General features: G+C 49.1%; 1 protein-coding gene across 1 annotated transcript; it reads left to right on the top strand.

The window, feature by feature from the left end:
* Positions 1 to 17: 17 nt before the first annotated feature.
* Positions 18 to 21,066, top strand: PSMD11 (proteasome 26S subunit, non-ATPase 11). The gene is made up of 14 exons (XM_063178743.1): positions 18 to 147; positions 1,527 to 1,628; positions 7,226 to 7,350; positions 9,873 to 9,944; positions 10,228 to 10,285; positions 12,498 to 12,692; positions 13,707 to 13,851; positions 14,070 to 14,130; positions 15,501 to 15,563; positions 17,137 to 17,262; positions 17,731 to 17,766; positions 19,013 to 19,064; positions 19,605 to 19,747; positions 19,864 to 21,066. Exons 1-13 carry the CDS (start codon positions 57 to 59, stop codon positions 19,745 to 19,747), a joined length of 1,269 nt encoding a protein of 422 aa, XP_063034813.1. The 5' UTR covers positions 18 to 56; the 3' UTR covers positions 19,864 to 21,066.
* The last annotated feature ends 1,362 nt before the right edge of the window (positions 21,067 to 22,428 follow it).

The raw sequence follows: 22,428 nt of genomic DNA, 5'->3' as shown, positions 1-22,428 counted from the left end.
AGGGGCGTGGCCGCGGCGCCGCTTCCGTGCTGGCGGCGAGGCGGAGGAGCGGCAAGATGGCGGCGGCGGCGGTGCTGGAGCTGCAGCGCGCGCAGTCCCTGCTCTCCACCGACCGCGAGGCCTCCATCGGCATCCTGCACTCCATCGGTGAGCGCCGGCCCGCCGCCCGCGCCGCCCGCGCCCCGCCGCCGCCCGCGCCGCGCCGAGCCCCGCGCCGCCGCCGCTGCTGACTCACCGTGCGCGCCGGCCGGGAGCGCGGCCTGGGCCCGGCCCCGCGGCGCTGCCCCGCGCCGGGACGGCACCGGCGGCGGCCCCCGCGCGTGGGGGCACGGGCGGCAGCGGCTGTCGGTGCGGCGGCGGGGCCGGTGCCCGCTGCGTGCCCGCGGAGCCGCTCGGAGCAGCCCCGGAGCCGGGCCGCTCCTCCCCGTCCCGCTGGAATGAACGCGGCGGCCCGGAGCCCCGATCGGACCGTGGCGGTGCCGGTAGCGCGGGGTGTCGGGGCGGTTCGGGGCGCGGTGTCACGGCCCGGTCCCGCCGTGCCCTAGGCCGGGAGCCTCCGATGTTTCCGCCGGTGCCGCGGCCGGAGCGGCTCCCTCGGGGTTCGCTTCTCCCAGCCCGGGGAGCGCTCGGCGCTTTGGGGATGCGGGCACCGCGCGGGGCCGGGGGTGCTCGGTGGGCTTGGTCCTGGTGACCTCTGCGGGGATGTCACCCCCGTTGTCCCCTCTCTGTGTCGGGAGAAGTTTCCGAGTTTCCCGGTGCTGCCCGGCTCTCAGAGCTCTTGTCTGTTTGTTTGTCCCGCCGTGTTTTGCTCGTCTCGGGGTCGGACTCAGCCCCTGGTGTGGGTGGCAGCGTCAGGAGTGGCCCTGGCAGTGTCACTGTCATGTTTTCCTCCTTCAGAGCGAGGTTCTTTCACTTTTGATAGGGAGTTAGAGCGGTGAGAGCCGCAGCTGCAGTTCCCAGAGCCGGGTTTGGTTTTGTTTGTGTGGAGTTGGAGCAGTTCCCTGTGCTGGGGGTGGTGGCAGGGAGGGATGGATAACTCACATGGAGCTGGGGCTGTGCTGCTGCCTGTCACTTGTCCCTTTATCTGCCTCGGAGCAGAGGGTGGTGGCACTGTCAGGACACCAGGGTGGGGAGGGCTGTACCCACCTCGCTGTGCTTGTCCGTGGGATCTCAGTTTAATACACAAAGCAGCAACAGCAGCAATGCCAGAGTGGAGTGTCCAACCCCAGCAATGCCATTAAATGTCTCTTGTGCTCTGGTGTGTGGTGCTGGCTCTGGGTGACACAAGCTGAGATTGTTGAAACCTGGAGCTGGAGTGATCAGGGCTGGTAAATCATCTGTGTAGCACTGACAGAGCTTTGCAAACTTCCCTGCTCTGGATTTAAACTTCCCAGAGCTCTTGGGCCAGGCTGAGCTCCCTGTTGGAGCAGGCTCTGCTCGGGGCACACACCCAGGAGCTGAGCAGCAGGGATGGTTTCCACCTCAAACACCACTCAAGGCAACTCTCCTGCTCTTTCTCTCCCCAGTGAAACGTGATGTCCAGGAAAACGATGAAGAAGCAGTGCAAGTCAAAGAGCAGAGCATCCTGGAGCTGGGGTCACTGCTGGCCAAGACTGGGCAGGCAGAAGGTGAGCCTGAAATCAGGAGTTGGGGTAACAGCCAGGAGATCTTGCCTAAGTAAGGATTTATCTCCTTGCTTAGTGGGATAGCTGGAAAAACAGGAAATGTTCTCTCAGAGACAGGACAGAAACTAAAAACCAAATAAAGAACATCAATATTAATCTGCTGTTGCTTGCCCAGTGTTCCAAACAATGCACAGTTCAGTCTGTGGCCTTTGATGTGGGGCTGTTTCAGTGTGGGTGACTGAAGTTTTGCTGAGTTCTGTTTGAGATGAGAGGTGTCTCCTGCTTGGTTTCAAATGGCAAAGTTTGTCCCATGGAATATTTTCTCACCAACATCTCTCACAATCCATTGATTTATCTGCTGGCCATTACATCAGCAGCCCTGTCCAGCTCTGCAGGGGACAGTCCCTCTATTGTGAGTGTGAGGGGACAGGGATGGAGTTGAGTTCTGTGTTCAGTGATGATTTGGAGTCTGTTGCTGTCTCCTCAAGGCAGCCCTTGGTTGTTTTTTCACTCAGCAGTTTGGGGCTGTGCCTTTTTCCTGGAGCATTTTAGGACACTCTGTGTCTGTGCCCAGAGTTTTCTGTGGAAATGTTTCCTGTGGGGTGGGGAAAGCACCCAGCAGCAGGTTCAGTCCCACTGCAAGGGACACCAGAGCAGCTCATGGAAAGTTCCTGAGGGCTCAGCCACAGCTCCAGGTCACAGTTTGTGTCTATTGTGCAATGTCCCTTGGTGTCCCACTGGGAAATTCCTGTTGGGCTGGGCATTCCAGCCCTGTCCCACTGTGGGTGACTGGTCCTTGTCACCTCACTCAGGTGATTCCTCTGATTCCTGCTGCTTTTAGGGTCTCTGGGGACAAACAAACCCCTCAGATCAGCACAGGGTTTTCCTGAGGAAGCTGCTGTGCCAGTGCCCTTCCTGGCTGAGGTCAGGAGCTCTGTGGTGTCTGTGCTGTGCCAGTGCCCTTTGCACCCTGCTCTTTGCTCAGCAGAGAGCACCAAACGTGGCTGCAGCAGGGCAGATGTGTGTGTTTGGGTAAAAGAGGGGAAATCAGAGTTTCTCCAGGTCAGTGTGGATGGTGGTAGGAGTTCTTGTGGCCTCCTCAGCTCTGCAGGGTTGAGTTTGAGCTGAAGTTTGGCACAAGGATAAAGAGCTCCAGGGTTTTCCCAGAGGGTGGTGATTGATGGATTTATTTTCTTTCAAGGGGAAGGCTGAGGAATTAAAAGTAACACTGTTAACTCATCAAACTCAGGGCTGTGAGAGGCAAACATGGGATGTATTTGTGGCCTATTAAAGGTACCAATAACTGCAGAGTGAGTTCTGGAGGGGGGGAAATGGACCTAGAGCCATTCAGAAGCCACTTGTGTGTGTGCAGCTCAGAGGGAGACCAGCAGGACCTGGAGGTGTTTTCTGGAGTTGTGGGGATGAAGGACAGGGTACCCTGGCTTAGGGTGCTGCTGGAGCTGTGGGAAGGGCTCTGGCCCTTCCCCTCCTGTCACCTGTCTGGGTGGGAGTGACAGGTCAGGGGCAGCAGCACCATCACAGGTACAGCTGCCCCCAGAGCCCCCAGGGCTGGGATTTCATCCTGTGCCTCTCACCAGGTACAGCTGCCCCCAGTGCTGGGCTCACACTGGGGTTTCATCCTGGGGCTTTCACTGCACAGGGTTTGGTTTTAGCCAGGAATTTCTGGGACAGGTTTGAGGGGTTCCAGTGCCCTAAGGGGTGGTGGCTGCACTGTCTATTAAGTTCTGTTTGTGCTAAATCTGCATTTTGGGATGTTTAGAAACCTTCCAGTGCCTTAACAGGCTCCAGGAGCTGGAGAGGGACTTGGGCAGGACCCAGGGAATGGTTCCCAGTACCAGAGGGTAGGGCTGGATGGGATATTGGGAATGAGGAATTGTTCCCTGTGAGGGTGGTCAGGCCCTGGCACAGGGTGCCCAGAGCAGCTGGGGCAGCCCCTGGATCCCTGGCAGTGCCCAAGGCCAGGCTGGAGCAGCCTGGGACAGTGGAAGTGTCCCTGCCATGGCAGGGTGGCACTGGATGAGCTTTAAGATCCCTTCCAACCTAAACCATTCTGTGATTCTGTGACTCTACTGAGCTGCAGCCTTTGTTTACAAAAATAGAAATAATACAAGTGACCCCCTTCAATCCTTAATCTTTATCAAGCAACTAAAACTGTAGATTGATTACCAAACTTGTAGATTGGTTACTTTTCTTTGTGGCAGTTCCAGATTTTTATAGCATTTCGCAGAGCTGTAGGGTTGGAATATCTGAGTTGGGAATTTGGATGTGTGCAGTGTTAGCTGGTGGTTACTTTTCTGTGTGACAGTTCCAGATTTTTATAGCATTTCACAGAGCTGTAGGGTTGGAATATCTGGATTGGGGATTTGGATGTGTGCAGTGTTAGCTGGTGGAAGCACTTCCCTGAGGATGAGCTGCAGGCTTCATTTTCCAGAGCTGCTGCTGCTCATCACTCCTGCAGAGCTGTCAATCCCACCCCTTTACCAGGCATTGCATTTTCTTTAGAAAAATCAAACCCTAAAAATAGTTGATGGTTACGTTGGTAGGAGAGAGAAATTTCTGTGGGAACTTTGAGGCTGCCTGGCTGAGTGTGGAGTTTGCAGAATGCACAGCTGCATTCCAGCTGTTGGCTTGGGCTCTGCTTTCTGAGGAGCTCTGGGGCACATCATGGGATGCTAAACAGTGCAGTGTGTTCCACTGGAGTTTTCCTTCTTTGTTCTGCAGTTCCTGTGGGAAAGAGTGAGTTGGGCACTGATCCCACTGGTCCTGAGGAGCTGGGGGAGGCAGGGATGCACAGGAGGAGGGTTCCTGGTGCTGCTTGGGAGCTGCTGGATCTTGGAGAGCCTCAATTAAATCCAGAGCCCACCTTTCCCAGCTCCCAGCAGATGCTGGAGAGGAGCTCTGTGCACAGCTGATGTGTTTGTTTGTGTTTGTTTGCTGTGTGTGAGACCAAAGCATTTGCCTTGCATTAAAATAATTGGGATTTGCATCCACGACTTGTACTGGAGGTTAAATAAACCCCAGAACTGGGTGGTGTGGGGAAAGCCATGGAGCAGCAGGTTCCTTGTGAGTGCAGACTGCAAAATGAAACTTTTCTGGGAACAGCTGTGGCACAGAGCACACTGTGGTGTTCTTGTAGTGAATCTGGGTGCTTTGCAGGGCTCAGGGTTTGTGCTTTGCAGGGCTCTGGGTTTGTGCTTTGCTGGGCTCTGGGGGCTTTGCTGGGCTCAGAGTTTGTCTTTGCTGGGCTCAGGTTTGGGTGCTTTGCTGGGCTCAGGTTTGGGTGCTTTGCTGGGCTCTGGGTTTGTGCTTTGCTGGGCTCTGGGGGCTTTGCTGGGCTCAGGGTTTGTGCTTTGCTGGGCTCTGGGGGCTTTGCTGGGCTCTGGGGGCTTTGCTGGGCTCAGGGTTTGTGCTTTGCTGGGCTCAGGGTTTGTGCTTTGCTGGGCTCAGGGTTTGTGCTTTGCTGGGCTCAGGTTTGGGTGCTTTGCTGGGCTCAGGATCTCCTGCTTTTCATCTTGAGAAGTAAAGCTGAGGATCACACTTAAGTTCTGTTTGTTCTAAATCTGTTCTAAATTGGATGTTTAGAAATCTTCCAGTGCCTTAACAGGTTCCTGGAGCTGGAGAGGGACTTGGGCAGGACCTAGGGAATGGCTCCCAGTGCCAGAGGGCAGGGCTGGATGGGATATTGGGAATGAGGAATTGTTCCTTGGGAGCGTGGGCAGGCCCTGGAATAGAATTCCCAGAGCAGCTGGGGCTGCCCCTGGATCCTGGCAATGTCCAAGGCCAGGTTGGACAGGATTTGGAGCCCCCTGGGGCAGTGGAAGGTGTCCCTGCCATGGGTGGGCTTTGAGGTCCTTCCCAACCCAAACCTTTTTGGGATTCTGTGATCACTGTGAGTGATTGGAAGAAGTGAGTTCTACATGTTAAGGGTGTGATAAAAGAGGTGTATCAGGCTTGATTAAACTTCAAGTAAATAGGTTAAAAAAATAAAAAATATGAAGAATAATGTGTAGATATTAATAAGATGTTGTTATAACAATTAGCATTAGCATTCTTTTGCATTACTGCTAAATGAAATACAGAGGAACCCTTGTTTACATTTGTTTTTATTGGAATCCTTCCAACCTGAAATTCTCCTGATACTCCTCCATATACTAATTGAAATAAAATTAGACTAATCTCTTATTTTAGTTTTGATTCAGTACCAGTTTGGTGTAGAAGATTTCTGGATTAGTCATTGCCAGCTTTGTTTTGATTTTGCTTTTCTGTGCAACCTTGTAAACACAGTAGTGTGAGATCCACCTGATATTTGGGTGAGAGTGGGAAATCTGGGGCAGAGAGAGCTGTGGTTTCAGTGTGCAGACCTGGTGCTGATGAGTCAGCACTGAACCCTGCCCCTGCAGGATCATCTTCCCAAACTGGGAGCAGGACCTCCCCAAAAGCACGTGGTGTTTGTTGTAGGAGACTTTTCACTTGTGCTCTGCACTTCCAACATTCCCTGGTGCCTCTGGGTGCTGGAGCTGGCACATTCCTCTGCTCCCTGGCTGTCACAACTTCAGTGTTTCTCCATTAAATAAAAGACATTTCCTTTTTCCACCTCTTATAAATGTGAATTCATGAGGAGACTTAGAAATGTAGTTAAGTGAGATCAGAGCTGATCAGATAAAGGTGGAGTTGGAGTGTTAAGGATGATTTTCCAGTGGTGGAGCACCAGGTGGATCCTGTCACAGACATCTTTTATGAAAAAACTTTTCTTTAGGATTTTTCCTCCTGAGAAGCTGAGAGGCCTCAGGAACAAGATGTAATCAATGGTTATTGTTTACATTTAACAATAAATGCTGTGGAATGCTCTGATGGATCTGTGATTGGCCTGTGTTGGTTGTTTCTAATTAATGGCCAATCAAAGTGAGCTGGCTCAGTCAGAGAGTCCGAGCCACAAACCTTTGTTATCATTCCTTCTTTTTCTATTCTTAGCCAGCCTTCTGATGAAATCCTTTCTTCTATTATTTTAGTATACTTTTAATGTAATATAGATCATAAAATAATAAATCAGCCTTCTGAAACATGGAGTCAGATCCTCATCTCTTCCCTCATCCTCAGACCCCTGTGAACACCATCACAGGATCCAACATCCTGGGCCTGGCTAGGTGGGGCAGATTAAAGCATGAAACTGTGAGTTAATAAAAACACACCTAAATTATAAACTCCTTCCCTGATTTTATAGAAAAATCTCAGAACATTTAACAAATCTTTACATTTTAAAGGTGAGGCAGTTACAGCTGGGGGAGCTGCAGTGGCAGGCAGTGCTGGGGTGAGGCTGAGCCCCCAATCCCTGTGCAGTCCTTGTTTGCTCCAGGGCTCCTTGCAGGTGACATTTGTCACTCTGTCCTGTTTGTGATGCTGAAAAACCACCTGGGAAAGGTTTGCTGTGACAAATCCCCACCTGGGAAAGGTTTGCTGTGACAAATCCCCACCTGGGGAACATTTACTGTGACAAATCCTGGTCCATGCCATGTGTGGCTGCTCTGCTGGGCTCAGCTCTTGGCTGGGGGGGTGAATCTGATGTTTTGGTGTTTTTGCAGAGCTGGGAGGACTCCTGAAGTACGTGAGGCCCTTCCTGAACTCCATCAGCAAGGCCAAGGCTGCTCGCCTGGTGCGCTCCCTGCTCGACCTCTTCCTGGACATGGAGGCAGCCACAGGACAGGAGGTGAGGCTGCAGCACCAGGCTGTTCCTCAAAAGCCTGCAGCACCATGATCTGACCTAGTTTGCTTCTCACTGAAGAATTATTCATGGCAGGAAAAGCAGGGTTTTAATGCATTTGGATGTGTTTTATAAATAAAACATCAGATAATTGAATTTATAACCATGTTTTTTCCTGCAGGTCTCTCCCTGCTGCAGTTTGGGAGTGATTCCCACCATGGGCATTTGTCTTAGATTCTTGTTGCTTCCTCAAGTTGAGGTTTAGATTTGATATTAGGGAAAATTCCTTTACTGAATGGGTTGTTCAGCCCTGGTCCCTAGAAGGATTTCAAAGCCCTGTGGAGGTGGCACTTGGGGACATGGGTCAGTGGTAGCCTTGGCAGTGCTGGGGGAGTAGTTGGACCCTGATCTTCTCATCAGCTCCATAGGATACAGTTGTCTTAGTTTTTCCTTTTTTTCCCCCAATTGTTGGTTTTTTGGGAGCAGGATAAGGACAGCAGCACCTTGGGAGGTGGCACAGGAGGGGTCTGAGCAGCAGGTTAGGGACAAAACCCACCTGAAATCTCACTCTGGGACTGGCAGATTGCAGGCTGGAGAGGTTCTGCCATGCTGAGGGGCAGGTGACATTCTCATTAACCAAATTAGCCAAAATTAGCCAAATTGGAACTGTCAAGTAACCCAGGCAATGTCCCTTGTTTGCTGCTCAGTCCTTGTGGGTGACAGGAATGGTGACAGAATATTTCCCCCTCTTTCTTTAACAGATGAGCTCAGAGGAAATGGGGTGGGATGTTCAGGTGAGAAGGGAGAACTCCCAAAAGTGTCAGGAGAAAATGAGCAGCTGCAGGCTTCTCTCAGGGTAATTTGGTGTGAAGGACAAATGCAGTTGCAGAGGAACAGGTTGGAGTAATGGTGATGGAAATAATAAAAATTCAGTAAAAATTGTAATTTTAGAGAATATTCTGAAGCCAAACCCAAAACCTGAAGGAAAGATGGCATCAGCCTGGGGCAGGTGACCTTCTCATTAGCCAAATTAGCACAAAATTAGCCAAAATTAGCCAAATTGGAACTGTCATCCTCTAGTGCAGTTTACCCAGGCAATGTCCCTTGTTTGCTGCTCACTCCTTGTGGCTTGTGGGTAAGAAATGATGGCAGAATATTTTCCCCCTCTTTCTTTAACAGATGAACTCAGGGGAAATGGGGTGGGATGTTCAGGTGAGAAGGGAGAACTCCCCAAAGTGTCAGGAGAAAATGAGCAGCTGCAGGCTTCTCTCAGGGTAATTTGGTGTGAAGGACAAATGCAGTTGCAGAGGAACAGGTTGGAGTAATGGTGATGGAAATAATAAAAATTCAGTAAAAATTGTAATTTTAGAGAATATTCTGAAGCCAAACCCAAAACCTGAAGGAAAGATGGCATCAACCTGGGGCAGGTGACCTTCTCATTAGCCAAATTAGCACAAAATTAGCCAAAATTAGCCAAATTGGAACTGTCATCCTCTAGTGCAGTTTACCCAGGCAATGTCCCTTGTTTGCTGCTCACTCCTTGTGGCTTGTGGGTAAGAAATGATGGCAGAATATTTTCCCCCTCTTTCTTTAACAGATGAACTCAGGGGAAATGGGGTGGGATGTTCAGGTGAGAAGGGAGAGCTCCCCAAAGTGTCAGGAGAAAGTGAGCAGCTGCAGGCTTCTCTCAGGGTAATTTGGTGTGAAGGACAACGTTCAAATGCAGTTGCAGAGGAGGAACAGGTTGGACTAATGGTGATGGGAATAATAAAAAGTCAGAAAAATTGTAATTTTAGAGTATATTATGAAGCCAAACCCAAAACCTTAAGGAAAGATGGCATCAACCTGTGAGATCCTTGATGCAGCAATCTCAAATCCTTTCAGAATGTTCTCCTTCCTCAGGGTAGCTCACATCCAGAGTGCTCCCAGGAGCCCAGTAAGGCAGTGAAATCGGAGATTTCTCCAGCTCCTAATGCTCCTGCTATCACCCTGTAATAAATTGAGACTTCATAATGGCTTTTCATAAAATGTTCGTGTTTAATAAGCAGTGAGGAGGAGCTGACAAGGCCTGCAGGGCTGAGCTGCAATCCAGAGGTTTTGGGAAGAGCAGTTCCTGAGCCTGGCACCACAGGATGACTTGCTGTGTGTTATGGGCCAGATAAAATAAAATAATACCTGAGATGGAGCAGTTCTGCTTTATCCACCAAGGGACTCTCAGCCTGAAAACCATGGGAAAAATCTGAGTTTCTTTGCTGTGCTTTCAAATGATGGTTGAGGCCCCCAAAGCAGAGCCCAGCACCTCTGCTGCTTTATAACCATTACTTGATCTATCTAGATCCTAAAGCACATGAAATTTATTTTTCTTTATTGGAAATACACCATGACTGTGGGTTTGAACTCTGGGAGAGCATTGCTGCCTACCCCAAACGCTTCCATTTGACACTTCTGGTGTTGTTGGGACCCATTTGAGGTGGGCACTGACAAAGCAAATGTCCAGAATTGATTTATTTCTTTCTGCTCCCTTCAAGGTTGACCTGTGTTTAGAGTGTATTGAATGGGCCAAATCAGAGAAAAGGACTTTCCTACGCCAGGCTCTGGAGGTAGGTGCCACATCCCAAACACGGGGAGCAGCATCATCCCCTTGGCACATTGAATACCTGGAAAAGCAGAGCCCTTGTGTGCAATTAATGTCAGGGGAGGGCAGTAATTACACTGAAATTCTCTTTAAAAATGCCAAGTTTTACTCCTTGTGCAGGAGGCCTTGCATGATTGGACCACACAATGTGACAAATACACATTAATGTAGTGAGATTTGTGCAGAGAAGAATACAAAAGTTCATTTTCCAAAACAAATGTGTTCTGGTTTCCTTTTCTGTTCTCCAGGCCAGGCTGGTCTCTCTCTACTTTGACACCAAGAGGTACCAAGAAGCTCTGCAGCTAGGTGAGGCTCCCACTAGGTGGTGATAAATCTTTGCTTTTCATTCACTGCTGCCAAGGAAAGCCAGCGCCTGTCTCACATTCCTTGAGAGGTTTTGCAGGATTTGGGTGTTAATTCCTCAGTGCTGGTGCAGTTCTGGCTGTAGCTGGGTGATGACAGCTCTTAGAGGTGCCTTTGTTCTCTGTTTCACCATCCTCACCCATCTCACCTGGGCCTCAGAGCAGTTTGGGGGGATTTGGAGCAGCCTGGGAGGTGTCCCTGCCCATTTGAGAGTGGAATGAGAGGAGCTTTAAGGCCCCTCCCAGCCCAACCCCTCTGGCATTCTGTGATTTGTTCATTGCAGATAATTTTGGGAGCTGTATCCAGCTGAAGGCTACAGGTTTAGCTCCTACTGGAATATTCTGCTGTGGCCACAGAGGCTGAAGGCAGAAAATAACTTTTTTTTCCAATTTGCTCAGGAAATGGCAAAACCTCTGTGGGTGTCATTAGGGAGGCTTTAAGAATTTGCCCCTGCACCACCCAAGGGATGGAAATGAACCAGTGAACTCCTGCTCTGCCCCAAAGCTGAGTAAAGCAGGGTGTCCTACAGCTCCCCTGGTGCTTTTAAAATGCTCATTTTGCAAATGCCTGCAGTGCTGGAAGTGAGGCTTAAGCTGTAATTGAGATTTAAGGTTCAAGTGAGGTTTAAGCTGTCAGTGAGGTTTAAGCTGTGAGGTTTAAGCTGTCTGAGGGGTGTTGGCACAGCCTGAACTGCTCACCTGGCACCCAAAACTTCTTAACCTGTGTGGTGGCACGAGCCTGTGTCATATCCAGAATCCCCTGGTGACATGTATCTCATCAGAATATTGAGTTCATGGAATTCAGGATGGAATTAGGACTCATTTGCAAAGGGACAGGTAATGAACTCAGGTTTAAACTGACTCCAAAGCTGTGCTTAATTAATTTAATCCCTTAGCTGGTGGTGGGACAGCCTGGGAAGTTGGGAAGGTGTGAGTGTGCCTCTAGGGCAGGCTCTGGTGCCCTGTCAGGATGTCAGTGTTGTGCACAGCATTCCTGTGTGCTGAGGAGGTGGCCATGGGGAGTAGGTGCAGGCAGGGTCTCTCAGGGATGTTTCCAGGGAAAATCCATTTGTTTCTGGCCAGTTCTGCAATTTCAGCTCTGGTTATCAGCTCCTGAGCACAGCAAGGGAGGAGGAGGATTTTAGGAGACAAGTTTCCTCTAGGATTGCTCATTCAGCACAAACCTGTGATGTGGCAGCTTGTCCTGACATTTCTTAGGCTAAATCTGACCTGCAGATGTCCTGAGAAAAATCATTCCTTCCTCATCCCACATCCTCACGAGTTTATTGAGGGTGCTCCACGCTGCCAAGGGGGCACTTGTGCAGCAGAGGGAAATCACCTGGCCACGGTGCCAGGGTGCCCATCCCAGCTGCCCATCCCCTCCAGGGCACTGTGCTGCCCACACCCCACCTCTGCCACAAAACTGCTTCACCCTCCTGCTGTGCTCTGCCACTGTGCCCCCATTATTCCCTCTCCCTTGCTTTTCCTTGGAAGGACAGGTTGTGTGAGCCTCAGGTCCCTCCCTGAAAGCCCTGGCTGTGGGGGGAGGGTGGGTGGCTCTAGCCATGATATTTTATGAAAAATCCTTTCCTGAGGATTTTTTTTTCTCCTGAGAAGCTGAGAGGCCTCAGGAACAAAATGTAAACAATGGTTATCTGCTGCTGTGGAATGCAACAGGTGCATCTGTGATTGGTCTCATGTGGTTGTTTCTAATTAATGGCCAATCACAGTCAGATGGCTCAGACTCTGTCTGAGACAGAAGCTTTTGTTATCATTCCTTCTTTTTCTATTCTTAGCCAGCCTTCTGCTGAAATCCTTTCTTCTATTCTTTTAGTATAGTTTTAATAGAATATACTTCATAAAATAATAAATCAGCCTTCTGAAACATGGAGTCAGATCCTCATCTCTTCCCTCATCCTCAGACCCCTGTGAACACCATCACAGATGGCCCCTGGAGAGGCTTTGGGTGGATGTTTTGTGGGTATTTTGTGGATGCTGATGATACAGAGCAGCTCACAGTCCTGTCCCTCCCTGACAGCCCTGGCTGCTGGAGAGGGTGGGTGCCCCTGGAGAGGCTTTGGGTGGATGTTTTGTGGATGTTTTGTGGATGCTGATGATGCAGAGCAGCTCACAGTGCTGTCCTTGCCCTCTGCCAGGCTCCCAGCTGCTCAGGGAGTTGAAGAAGATGGATGACAAGGCACTGCTGGTGGAGGTGCAGCTCCTAGAGAGCAAGACTTACCATGCCCTGAGCAATCTGCCAAAAGCAAGAGCAGCCTTAACCTCGGCCAGGACTACAGCCAATGCCATCTACTGTCCCCCCAAGCTGCAGGCAGCACTGGACATGCAGTCAGGTGAGGCCTCCAGGACCAGGACAGCACCCAGCACTGTCCTGACACATCATATATCTGATATTTGTGTTTTCTGAGAGAATCATGGGAAGTGGTGCTTGCTGGGGCTGTCACATTCACATTTTCTGAAAAAAAATCCCTTCACCCAGGATTTTTCTCCTGGGAAGCTGAGAAGTCTCAGGAAAAAAAATGAAAACAATAATAATTTCATTTGCTTCTCCTCTGTTTTGCTCATGTGGGATGTGTTTGGAGATTGTTTACCCACAGGTGATTGTTCCATTGGTTTCTGGTGTGAGTTGTTTTCACTCTTTGGCCAATCAGGGCCAAGCTGTGTCAGGACTCTGGAGAGAGTCACGAGTTTTCATTATCTTATATAACATTAATATGATATGATATAATATAGCATTAATATAATACAGCATTAATATGGTATTATTATATTAATATGTTAATGTAATATTATTATATTAATGCTATCGTTTTTAGCATTCTGTAAGCATCCTTTCTGTATTCTTTAGCATAGTATAGTTTAGTATTCTTTAATATAATATAGTATAATAAAATAATAAATTAGCCCTCTGAGAACATGGAGTCAGGTGCATCCTTCCTTCCTGCCATGGAGGACCCTGCAGATACAACAGTGGGGCCTCAGGATATCACTAGTTCTGCCTCGGTGGCATCATCTTTGTTCCTGGCATTTTCCAGGCCAGTTTTGGAAGCTGCCAGTGGTGGAGGGTCCGTGAGCTCCCCAGGCACTGCAGTTGCAGCCTCACTCTGTGCTCCTGGCCCATTACACATTGTTCCTGTCCCAGTTTGCAGGCACTCACCTGAAGTGCCCCAAGCTTGTCTGGCTAAAAAGGTCCTTGTGAGAGGGGCTGTGGATTTTCTTCTCATAGACATGAGGGGCACAGGAGGAAAGGTTTCTCTTTACTGAAATCAGAGATAAAACAAAACCAACCAAATGATTCTGTCCTCTCCCAGCCCTGCTCAGAATTAACCTGTTTGTGCCTCTCCCAGGTATTATCCATGCAGCAGAAGAGAAGGACTGGAAAACAGCCTATTCATATTTTTATGAGGCATTTGAGGGCAATGATTCAATTGACAACCCCAAAGCCATCACTGCTCTCAAATACATGCTGCTGTGCAAAATCATGCTCAACAGGTAGGTGCCAGATGGTTCTGGGAAGATTCTGCCTGCATTTCCATGGGAAAGGCTTTTTGTTGAACTAATGGGCTCAATCAGTGTCTTTGTCACCTGATCAGTGCTCCTGGATTTGGGTTATAGTTCTTTGCTGTCATTTGGGGATTTTTGGGGTGCTCTGGGGTTTAAGCTGACCATGTTCCTGTATAATTCCTCTGCTCCCTCCCCTCTGTCTGCAGCCCAGAAGATGTGCAAGCATTGGTGAGTGGGAAGCTTGCTCTGCGGTATGCAGGAAGACAGGTACAGGAATTTAACCCTTTCTATCTTCCTCTTACCTCAATGCCTACTCAATCTTCCTGTCAAACACTTTGCTCTTGTCATACCAAAATCCCCATCACTCCTGAGTGTCCTGAACGAGATCCAGAACTGATTAAATTACCAGAAGTCAGTTGCCTTCAAAGGGTCTTACAGTGATTTTCACAATCAGAGAATTTGGGCTGCTCTCTTCATTTTCCCTGTTTTTCTCCTTCCTTCATGAGCTACAAACTGCCTGATGCCACCAGCTCCTTGTCTCCCTGCTCTCAGTGTTTAAATCTGAGTTGCTGCTTTTATTTCATTGTAGCCAGTGCTGAGAATCCATTCCTGGCAGTGCAGCTCAGGCAGCCAGGGAGGTGTGAAAGCCCTGCTTGTTCTGCCAGGCTGGGAAAACCACCCTCAAATTCAGCTCAGGGGTGCTTTTAGGGGGTGCCAGGGGCTGTGCCAGGCTGGGATCCTGCTGCCCTCAGGGGCTGAGCTCAGCCTGGGCTTTGCTGTGACGCAGGAGCTGCTGCTCCCCTCCCACAGGGGATTGGGAATTAGCAGAGCTCAAAGGTCTGACTTGAGGATATCCCTGGTGGATCAGGAGGGGCAGCCCCAATCCTGCCTCATCCCTCTGCCCTGAGTGGCAGCTGAGGCTCCTCCCCAGAGCAGGAGATCCCGGCTGTGCTTTGAGCCAGCCCTGAGCAGCAATTCCTGCTGGGGGAGCAGGGAGAGAGCAGCCCTGGGGACAATCTTGGAATATCCCCAGTGGGAAAGGACCACAAGGATCCAATCCAGCTCCTGGCTCTGCATGGGGCAGGCCCAAAAGAGGGGGCAGCAGAAACCTGGGGTGCACCAGAGGCATCAGTTTGTCCTTGTCCTGTCCTCCCCACTCCTTGGGCTCTGCTGTTCCCTGCTGGGATTACCAGTGTGGGATGTAAATGGGCTTGTTTGGGGATGAGATTTTGCTTAATTTCAGCAGTTATGGGGTGTAGAGAAGACTCATCCCTGATGCTGTCCATAGGAGCTGCTGCCCTGCCCCTGTCACTCAGCTGGGCTGGAGGGCCCAAAATGGCCACATTCATTAAACAAGTGCCAAAATGCCTTAAAAACAGCATCAAACTCACTACCAACTTGCAGCTGGTGCTGTCAGGGTGCTTTGTCCCTCTGGAGATGTTTCAGGTCCTGTCCTGCAGCTGCCTGGCTTCTCCTCCCCTCAGCAGCTGCTCTCCCTGTGCCTGTGGCCCTGACAAGGAACATTCCTGCTTTGTTGTTTGAGCACGTTCCCAGGGTGCTGCACACTTGGCATGCTCACCCAGAGAGGAGAATCCAGAAGGAAATAAATAACCTGCTCTGCTTCTCTTTGCCCACAGACAGAAGCACTAAAATGTGTGGCACAGGCCAGCAAGAACCGGTCGCTGGCAGATTTTGAAAAGGTGAGTCAGGGACACAGAGGATGGGCAGAAATGCCAGGTTTGGAATGTTGGAGAAGCTGTTACATCCCACAGCAGGAAACCATGGAAACATTGATGGAAATGCATCAAGAAATACCCCCCAACAATCAACTAGTTGCGTTTTCAGTGCGTGGGGAGTAAACTTGGTTGAACCCAGTTTTTTCCTTTTTTTCTTGTTTTTTTTTCTTTTTTTCTTTTTTTTTCCTTCCTTTTTTTTTTCTTCTTTTTTTTTTTTTTCTTCTTTTTTTTTCTTCTTTTTTTTTTCTTCTTTTTTTCCTCCTTTTTTCTTCCTTTTTTCCTCCTTTTTTTTCCTCCTTTTTTTTTCCTCCTTTTTTTTTTCTCCTTTTTTTTTCCTCCTTTTTTTTTTCTCCTTTTTTTTCCTCCTTTTTTTTTCCTCCTTTTTTTTTCCTCCTTTTTTTTCCTCCTTTTTTTTCCTCCTTTTTTTTCCTCCTTTTTTTTCCTCCTTTTTTTTCCTCCTTTTTTTTCCTCCTTTTTTTTTCCTCCTTTTTTTCCTCCTTTTTTTCCTCCTTTTTTTTCTCTTTTTTTTTCTCTTTTTTTTTCTCCTTTTTTTTTCTCCTTTTTTTTTCTCCTTTTTTTTTTCTCCTTTTTTTTTCTCCTTTTTTCCCTCCTTTTTTCCCTCCTTTTTTCCCTCCTTTTTTCCCTCCTTTTTTCCCTCCTTTTTTCCCTCCTTTTTTCCCTCCTTTTTTCCCTCCTTTTTTCCCTCCTTTTTTCCCTCCTTTTTTCCCTCCTTTTTTCCCTCCTTTTTTCCCTCCTTTTTTCCCTCCTTTTTTCCCTCCTTTTTTCCCTCCTTTTTTCCCTCCTTTTTTCCCTCCTTTTTTCCCTCCTTTTTTCCCTCCTTTTTTCCCTCCTTTTTTCCCTCCTTTTCCCTTCCTTTTTTTTTCCTTCCTTTTTTTTCCTTCCTTTTTTTCTCCCACTTTTTCCTCCCATTTTTTTCCTCCCATTTTTCCCTTCCTTTTTCCCTTCCTCCTTTTTCCCTTTTTTTTCTCTTTTTTTTCCTCTTTTTTTTTCTCTTTTCTTTTTCCCTCTTTTTTCCCCTCTTTTTTCCCTCTTTTCCCCCTCTTTTCCCCCTCTTTTCCCCCTCTTTTTCCCCCTCTTTTTCCCCCTCTTTTTCCCCCTCTTTTTTTCCCCTCTTTTTTTCCCCTCTTTTTTCCCCTCTTTTTTTCCCCTCTTTTTTTCCCCTCTTTTTTTTCTTTCTTTTTTTTCCTCTTTTTTTTCTTTCTTTTTTTTCCTCTTTTTTTTCTTTCTTTCTTTTTTCCTTTTTTTTCTTTTTCTTTTTGGGAATCCAAATCAGAAGCAGTTTTTCTTTAGGTGCTGTCACTGTGATATGTATCTCCCTAAAAAATTTTCCTGGTTTCACAGGAATGCTGCAGAGCTCAGGCAGAGGATTCCCACATCAGGGTCCTGTGACCTGCTGGTTTTTATCTAAGTTAGGGGCTGGATCAGCCATGGGGCTGGGCTGGGAGGGGATCTCATCCTCAGAGGACCTGGAGGAGCTGCTGCTGTGGAATGATTTCCTCCTGCCCTGTCCCCACAGGCTCTGACAGACTACAAGGTGGAGCTCAGGGACGACCCCATCATAAACACTCACCTGGCCAAGCTCTATGATAATTTATTGGAACAGAACCTGATCAGAGTCATTGAACCCTTCTCCAGAGTACAGGTAAATGTTTCCAGCAGCACCTGGAGGGCTGGACCCTCTGTTCCCATATGAGCACTCCTTACTCTGAGCTGCTCAGCACTTTCAGAGCTCAGGGTTATAATGTTAAAATTATAAAGAGGAGGCTAAGGGGACTTTTGGAGAGCCACATTCCAGAGTCATTGCCTTTCCAGCTGTTTCTCTCATGCTCTCTAACTGGCTTTTAACCCTGAAGGTGGCAGCATTTGGCTTTGAAGGCCTCTGTGCCATAGTCTTGGAGAAGAGATGTCACCTTTCAGAGTGAAATGGCTTTAGGGTCCAGTCCATCTTAGTTAAAAGATGTGAAACCTGAAGGACCTGAAGCTGCAGAGTGGAGAAAACCACTGGGGATATTTAGGCCAGAGCATTTCCAGGCCCATGGAAGACCCCCAAACCTCTTTGTTGTGTCCAAATTGCAGCTGAAGATTAACTGAATGTTGGTCTTTCTTATAGATTGAACACATATCCAGCCTCATCAAGCTCTCAAAGGTAAGAACCTCACCAGAAATCAGTGTTCAGAGGAGTTGGGCTTAAATGGCATTTGTCATGAACATGAAGGGTGACAGATGAGATCCAGTGACTTTGTCACTGGGAGCTGAACATGAAGGGTCACAGATGAGATCCACAGCATCTCCAGGCAAATCTCACCCTTGGGAACTAAACTCTGACCCAGGCAGCTCCTGGGAGGCATTGAGGCTTCCTGTGCTCCAGACTTTGCTGTGCTGTTCCCTTCCCCCATGGGTTTTACTCTTGCTCTTTATTGGAGACAGATTTTCCTCTGCTCTGTCCTGACCAGCCCAGTGTTCCCCCATGCCCTGTGTTTAATCCCCTGAGTGCCCCCAGGGGAACCTTCCTGAGACCCTTAAAGATGCAGGATCCAGCTAATCAGCCTGCAGTGGCATTAGGGATGTGTCTGTCACACTGGCTGTGCAGTCAGTGCTTTACACATAATCCCAGACAGATTCAGTTTTAGGAGAATCCACTGTAATCCCAGCCAGTTGCACCCCAGTGCTGTTGTCTTGTGCTGGCATTAAGGGCAGAGCTTGGGAAGTGAGCTGAGCTCAGCCTTTGTGCTCACAGAATCACTGAATCATTCAGGTTGGAAAAGAGAGATCATTGAGTTCATTGAGATATTCCCCCAGCACTGCCAAAGCCACCCGTGCCCCCAAGTGCCACATCCACAAATGTGTTAAACGTGGTGATTTCACCTCTGCCCTGGGCTGAACAATGCTTTCCATGAAGAAATTTTCCCTAATATCTAACCTAGACCTCCCCTGGCACAGCCTGCACCCAGCTGGTGGTGTTTAACACATCCTTAATTTAGGATATTCAGGATATAAAAATATTCAGACTAAAGCTGCTCTGTGCCCAGAGAGGAGCTGCCTCCTGAGGCCCTTCCTGCTGCTGGGCAGGAGCTCTACTGGGTGGATTAAATAAAACTTGGCCAAACTCTTGTCTAAATCCTTGCTGAACTGAGTTAGAAAGTTCCAGAACCCCCGCAGGTGTGCAGTGACAGATACAGTGTCACTGTGGGCCAGGGGACACCCTGCTGCTCCCTCATTAACAGCTGCTCTCTTATTTTCTGAGGCATCTTGCAGCAGGTGGAGATGTCCAAGCCAGGCTCAGGGAGGAGCAGCTGCTCCTGTCCCACCAGGGCTGTCAAGTGTGCAGCAGCAAAATCCATGTTGTTTTATGTGTTCTGGGAGACTTTTTAGTATTTCTGCTTCACTTTCAGGCTGAGGTAGAAAGGAAACTGTCACAGATGATCTTGGACAAGAAGTTTCATGGTGAGTGCATCCCTCAGCTCTGACTGCCCTGTGTTTGTACAAGCTGTGGCTGGCTGTTTGTGTCCAGAACATTCTGTGGGGTGCTGTGGCTTGGCTGCTGCTCCAATAACCCCTCAGATAACCAGCTGTCCCCTCAGTCCTGTTGTCCCCTCGGTTCTGTGGTCCCTGGATGTGGCTGAGCCAGGGCAATGCCAGGGAGCAGCACAGGGCACTGTGAGGGGACAGAGCCCACCTGGCACCTGGGCACAGCTGCAGGATAAACCAGCTGTGCTGAGCCTTCCTGCTGGGCACAGGGAAGGCAGGGAGGTGGTGGGGGATGGCAGCAATGCTCATCTCCTGGATGACTTCTCTGGGATGTGGCTTTTTCTGGGAATGCTGAAGCAGTCCTGCCCAAAATCAGCCAGCCCAGCCCAACACCTGAGCCCTTCCCAAACCCTGCACAGCCCCTGCAGATCTTCCTGGGGTAGATCTCATATTCCTGCTGTCTGGAAGCTGTGACCCATCGAGCATCCCAGAGCTCAGAGCTGCTTGTGCCCACAGGAATCCTTGACCAGGGCGAGGGCGTCCTGATCATCTTTGACGAACCCCCCGTAGACAAAACTTACGAGGCCGCCCTCGAGACCATTCAGAACATGAGCAAAGTAGTGGATTCGCTCTACAACAAAGCCAAGAAGTTGACATAGGTGAGTGGGGGCTCCCTGGGGGCTGCAGAGCTCTGGGGTCACTGCTGAGCCCTGCCATGTCCCCGAGCCTCGTCCCCTCTCCTGTCGAGTGACGTGGCTCTGTTTTCTCTTTGCAGAGTTGAATTTGCTAGCTGTCATTTGGAGAGTGTGTGTGACAGGAGAGTGAAACCTTTGGGAAAATGTTAGGAGACTTTTTTTTTTTTTCTTTCTTCTTTGTTCTACTTTTCGCTCGGAAAGTTTTTAAACTTCCTCATCCGGTGCATCTTGTATTCCAGACGATGCGTGTTCCAGTTTCCATGTAATCTTTACTGGCCGAACTTTGTATCTGGGGGGGGAATATTGTTTAAACAAAGAGGGTATTCTAAATAAAAGGAAAAAGGCTTACACTACCTAAACATGTGCTTTCCACTTCCTGAGGGACGGCAGAGTTCAGCAGGGACAGCGTTTTGTTACCAGTAGGTGCCCAAATCCACTTGGTCTCATCTCCTCCGGCCCGAAATCGGAGACGTGCTGGCGGTGTGCGAGCAGCCAACTCGATTCCATTTGTACTGAACCAAACAACCCCAAAATGTACAGACAGACTGCTGGTTTCTTTTCCATCCTCAAGGCCTGCGACCCCCCGGAAGCAGCAGCAGCAGCAGCAGCAGCTCCGCGATGATTTTGCTGCGGGCTGGAGGGGACGGCGCAGCTCTCCCTGGAGCCTGACTTTGCATGCTCTTGTTTAAGATAGATTTCAGTGTTCCCTCCCTCCCCACCTGCGCTGCAGGAGGAGCAGGTGGCCATGGGTGGGCTCCAGCCGTGCCTGTGAGCTCTGCGTCCCCACTGAGGTGGGACAGCCCATGGGGAGCTCCCTCCTCGGTCCCAAAGCCCTGGGGGTGGATGGAGCGTGGTGTGTTCCAGCATGTTCCATTTTCTGGTGAGGTTTCCAGTAAGTTTTAATGCCATTTGGGCAGTGTAAGCTTCTGCATCTCTGTCCTGCTCATCTTTATTTTTTTCTTTCCCCTCTGTCTCTATTTCCCTCTCCACCTTTTTCTTACAAAATTTATATTTTGTAAAAGGATTCTGTTTTATCAGGAAATATTTTGCCTTCATGCTGACTCTTAGACTGGCTGATTTTTTTCCCCTTTTCTGTTCACATTTTGACCTCTCCAACCTTTTTCTTTATTTTATTTTATTTTTCTTAATTTCCATCTCCTCCAGTCAGTCGCTGTTTGGGTTTTTGGCACCATCAATATCAAATGTACAAACGGTTCTTGCTAACCAACACCAGGTATATCTGATGTTCAGATGAGTTCCAATAAAGAATTTTTTTTTCAAAATCCTCTGTCTCCTGTCTTCAGCCACCAGGGCTGATCCTTTACTTAGGAAGGGTGGGCTCATCCCTCATGAGAGCGTCCTTGGGGACCATGTTTTGGAAACACCAGATGGGAATGTTTGAGTTGGCATCACAAAAGATTTATGGATTGTGACATGACACTGGCACAACAAGTTCTAGTGCACTGATTGTATAATAATAATAATAATAATAATAATAATGTTGAAAAATGGATTAAATGTCCTCTCACCCCTCCAGCCTTTCCTGATCATGCCCTTTTGCTGTGTTGGAGTCTCACACTGCACCAGGCCAGGCCCAGATTCCTCAAAAGGCTGGGGAGGAGGTTTAGGGTGTCTTTGATACAACATCTTGAATTTTTACAGCTGAAACTCCGGGGACACCAGGTGGTGCAGGAAAGAAACCAGAAAATATGGTGGGTTTCACTCTGCTCTTATATCTCAGGCAGCAGAGAGATGTATTTCTAGTTCCTAAAAAAAGGAAAATAATTCATTTTTTAAACTTTGATTAGTGAGATTCTTCCCCAAACATCTCTGTCCAGTTCACTGTGATGCCCCTGAAGTGGCATTTTCCCCAGGGTTGTGTCATTTGCATGGGATTTGCTGAATTAGGTGCTGATTGTGGGTGAATGAAAGGAAATCTGTTCATGGGATGGGCAGAGGCTGGGGTGGAGATGGATGGGCAGTCAAAATCCGGGAGAGCTTGGGTTGGATGTCACCTAAACCAGCACCCAGTGCCACCCCTGCCGTGGCAGGGACACCTCCCAGTGTCCCAAGGGGCTCCAGCCTGGCCTTGGGCACTGCCAGGGATGGAGCATCCATGGAATAACCTGTGCCAGGGCCTGCCCACCCTCACAGGGAACAATTCCCAATTCCCAATATCCCCCTAACCCTGTCCTCCTGCAGCTTCTTCTGTCCTGTCTCCTTGCTGGGGATCGTGTCCTGCTCCAGCTGGCATCCCCCAGAGGGGACAGAGCTCATCCTGACCTCACAGGTGACAATGTCACAATGTGACCAGGCTGGCAGGGCCCTGTGCTCGGGGCTGAGGGGACCTGAGCAGGTTGAGGCAGCAGGGCTGTGGTGACACCAGCTTTGGTGCCCTGTGTGGGATTAGGGGGTTTTGGTGACACATCAGTCCCTGGAATTGCCTTTGGAGCAATGGGGTTTTCTGAGGCACCTCCAAGTGTGTTAAAATTAGGGATGAACCCCCTCAAATTGTGCAGCCTGGTTTTAAACCCTTTTGGCTTAAACTTCATAAGGCTGAATTTAAAAGCTGAAAATTGCTGCTTGGATCTGGAGGATCTTTTAATGGAAAAAGGGAATTCTCAGTGACAGCAGTGACCAGGCTG

The sequence above is a fragment of the Melospiza melodia genome, chromosome 30, assembly GCF_035770615.1.
Source record: "Melospiza melodia melodia isolate bMelMel2 chromosome 30, bMelMel2.pri, whole genome shotgun sequence".
In the NCBI taxonomy this organism is placed as follows: domain Eukaryota; kingdom Metazoa; phylum Chordata; class Aves; order Passeriformes; family Passerellidae; genus Melospiza; species Melospiza melodia.
This window is presented reverse-complemented; position numbering and strand designations above follow the sequence as displayed.